The sequence below is a fragment of the Nyctereutes procyonoides genome, unplaced genomic scaffold (assembly GCF_905146905.1).
Source record: "Nyctereutes procyonoides isolate TBG_1078 unplaced genomic scaffold, NYPRO_anot_genome, whole genome shotgun sequence".
NCBI lineage: Eukaryota > Metazoa > Chordata > Mammalia > Carnivora > Canidae > Nyctereutes > Nyctereutes procyonoides.
The window spans coordinates 3,299,071-3,302,365 of NW_026575020.1; the positions used below are offsets into that span (position 1 = coordinate 3,299,071).

Consider the following 3,295-nt stretch of genomic DNA (forward strand, 5'->3'; position numbering starts at 1 on the left):
TGGGTGTTTCCTATGCTAATCTCTCATTCTGCTAGTTGGTCTATAAAGTTGGAGGTCTTAAAAAAAAAGTGTACAATGTTCCCATCTTTATGTGATGGTTTGAATAGTCAATGATCTTTCTTCCTTCCTTCCTTTCTTCTTCCTTCTCCTCCACCTCCCCTCCTCTATCTCCTTCCATCAAGGAAAGGGTTCTGACCACTGCTCTTCTTTTTTTTTCTTTTTTCTTTTCGATGTTTCTAGCAGCAATGTCCACAATAGCCAAACTGTGGAAGGAGCCTCAGTGTCCATCGAAAGATGAATGGATAAAGAAGATGTGGCTTATGTATACAATGGACTATTACTCAGCCATTAGAAATGACAAATACCCACCATTTGCTTCAACGTGGTTGGAACTGGAGGGTATTATGCTGAGTGAAATAAGTCAATCGGAGAAGGACAAACATTATATGGTCTCATTCATTTGGGGAATATAAAAAATAGTGCAAGGGAATAGAGGGGAAGGGAGAAGAAATGGGTAGGAAATATCAGAAAGGGAGACAGAACATAAAGACTCCTATCTCTGGGAAAAGAACTAGGGGTGGAGGAAGGGGAGGAGGGCGGGGGGTGGGGGTGACTGGGTGGCGGGCACTGAGGGGGGCACTTGACGGGATGAGCACTGGGTGTTATTCTGTATGTCGGCAAATTGAACACCAATAAAAAATAAATTTATTATTTAAAAAAAAAAAGACCACTGCTCTTCCAGCCTACTTAGAGAGGAGTGTGAGTGTTCAGTTCACCATAAGGCCAAGGGAGAATGTGGCTCCCGCCTCTTGCAGTTTTATGATGAGTCTTTCTCTATTTCACAAGGCAGTTATTAATCATGACTGATGCTCACTGACCAAGCCCAAACAATTGTGTGGCACACTCCACATACCACACACAGTCACAAATGTTTGCTTTGCTCACATGGGCTGGCATGAGGATGCCATTTCCGCCCGGGAGGAGCCACCAGACCAGACCTCAGATAGCAGCTTCTGCCTGCGGCAAGAGGCACGGGCATCCAGGTTTTACCATTCTGATTTTCCAGAATGAGCATTCATAATCAGAGGGGTCGGCTGCCAACTTGCCAACAGAGGAGATGTGGAAGGGGAGCACCCATTCCAGAACCAGAATCCATGGCTCTTTCCAACCTTGGCTAATGACGGCTGGCCCATGTTTGGCCTGATGACAGGTCTTTTCGAAGATGTATTTTTACCCTCTGGACAAATAGCAGTTGGGCCGAGTGGGGCTTTTTTATGAGTTGAGGTACTCAGAGCTGGAAAATAAACAGGCGGCTAATGAGACGTTCTTATGGAAACTGGCATAAATAATAACAAAGGAAACATCCTGTCCCCTGTGCCAACACCCTCCGGTGAAGGGCTATAAAAGCTGCTGGCCTCTGGCCACCGTCAGACGTGGGGAACTCCGGCCGCGCTCCTGACCTGCCACCTGACCGCCGGGACCATGGGGTGCTGCCCAGGGGACTGCTTCACCTGCTGCCCTCAAGACCAAGACTGCTGTGAAGTGTGCTGCTGCCAGCCCGCCTGCTGTGGTTGCTGCGGTTCCTGCTGCGGCTGCTGCGGTTCCTGTTGCGGCTGCGGGGGCTCTGGCTGCGGGGGCTCTGGCTGCGGAGGCTGCGGAGGTGGCTGCTGCGGGTCCTCCTGCTGCGGCTCTGGCTGCGGGGGCTGCGGCTCTGGCTGCGGGGGCTGCGGGAGCGGCTGCTGCGGGTCCAGCTGCTGCGGCTCGTCTGGGTGCTGCGGGCCCGTCTGCTGCCAGCCTACGCCTGTTTGCGAGACCAAGTGAAGCCCTCTGCCCCCTCCGCGGAGGTGGCCCAAGCAAAGCCTCCACTTGCTGCAGGTGGAGACCCCTTGTCTCCAGGACATCCCTGGCTCCCAAGACAGCGTCCTGCCTCCGTGTTATTTGTAGACGAGGGCTTGTTCTCCCAACGCCTGCCCTGGTATTTCAAGGCCTTGAGAACAAGAGCCATATGCTTGTGAGGAATGGAAGCTGGGTCCCATCCAAAGTGATCCCCGAAGCTCACAGGGTGAATCCCCATGGCTTTATTTTCATGGACTTAAATGTCTTGTCACTATAAGACATCGTCTTACTCAAGGTGGCTTTGGGACTGACCCTCCTCCTCAGCTTTCTGCTGCTTTCGAGTGCAAAATTTTCTCTTTGTTAACTTCTTAATAAATTCGAGCTTGCTGGCATAACTGAATTAGTTCTCCCGCCTCTTCCTTGGCTCCCTCTTGGGCACTGGGCCAGGAAAATTTACTCTGGCATCTGAAGTAGTTTTTTTTTTTTAAGATTTTATTTATTCATGAGAGATACATAGAGAGAGGCAGAGACATAGGCAGAGGGAGAAGCCGACTCCTCACAGGGAGCCCCATGTGGGACTCAATCCCATAGTTGGGATCATGCCCTGAGCTGAAGGCAGATGCTCAATCACTGAGCCACCCAGGTGTCCCTGTAAATGGATTTTTAAAATGTGGTTTGTGGACCACTTGCATCAGAATCACCTGGGAGCTAGTTAAAATGGAAATTCTGGAGCTCTCCCCGAGAAAGGCAGAATCAGAATCCACAAGGGTGTGGCCTGGCAATCTGTGTTTTAAACAAGAAACCCAGATGTAGACTAAAGCTTCCATGTACTGCATGAGATTCACTTGGGGAGGTTTAAAAAATACAGATTCTTAGGCGTCACTACAGAGATTCTATCCTTTAGCTCCAGGGTGGCAGCCCTGGGATCTGCATTTAAAAAATGCAGTAAATGGTCAAATGCTGAGGCTGGCCAAGGTTTAATCTTGAGCAAGGGGCATGCCTTCCTTCAGCATTATAGCTCTCCAGAATGGTTCTGCAGGAGGGCTTCAGGTTTGGTCAGAACTTTCTGGCAAAGTCGGGAAGAGGCTTTGGTAAAACAAGCTTGCTTTGGAATGGAAAAAATTCCTGTGGCAGAACTTTGTGAACCCAGTGCCTATGAATGTTCTGGGGATTCCAGTTCTTTCTTCTAGCCAAATGCTTTGACAAAGTTTCCCTCTTCTGGGTTATGTTGTCTCATTCTGCAACCAGTTTTATCTCTTCTGCTTGAGTCCCAGGGATGAGAGGGGTGAATGTCCATCCTCTAGGTGGGGCCTAAGCCAGGCGTGTTTGAGTCCTGCTGGAAGGTTAAAATTCAGAAGACAGTTGATTCGACTTCTTGCTGAACATGATCTTAAGCTACATGCGTATAAAATTAATTTTTCTCTTGCCTCAGGAGAAAAATATTTATTTTTTATTTCTG

At 49.0% G+C, this 3,295-nt stretch overlaps 1 protein-coding gene across 1 annotated transcript; it reads left to right on the forward strand.

The window, feature by feature from the left end:
• The first annotated feature begins 1,418 nt into the window (after positions 1-1,418).
• On the forward strand, positions 1,419-2,236 carry LOC129508975 (keratin-associated protein 17-1). The gene has a single exon (XM_055324309.1). It carries the CDS (start codon positions 1,483-1,485, stop codon positions 1,819-1,821), a length of 339 nt encoding a protein of 112 aa, XP_055180284.1. The 5' UTR covers positions 1,419-1,482; the 3' UTR covers positions 1,822-2,236.
• Positions 2,237-3,295: the final 1,059 nt, after the last annotated feature.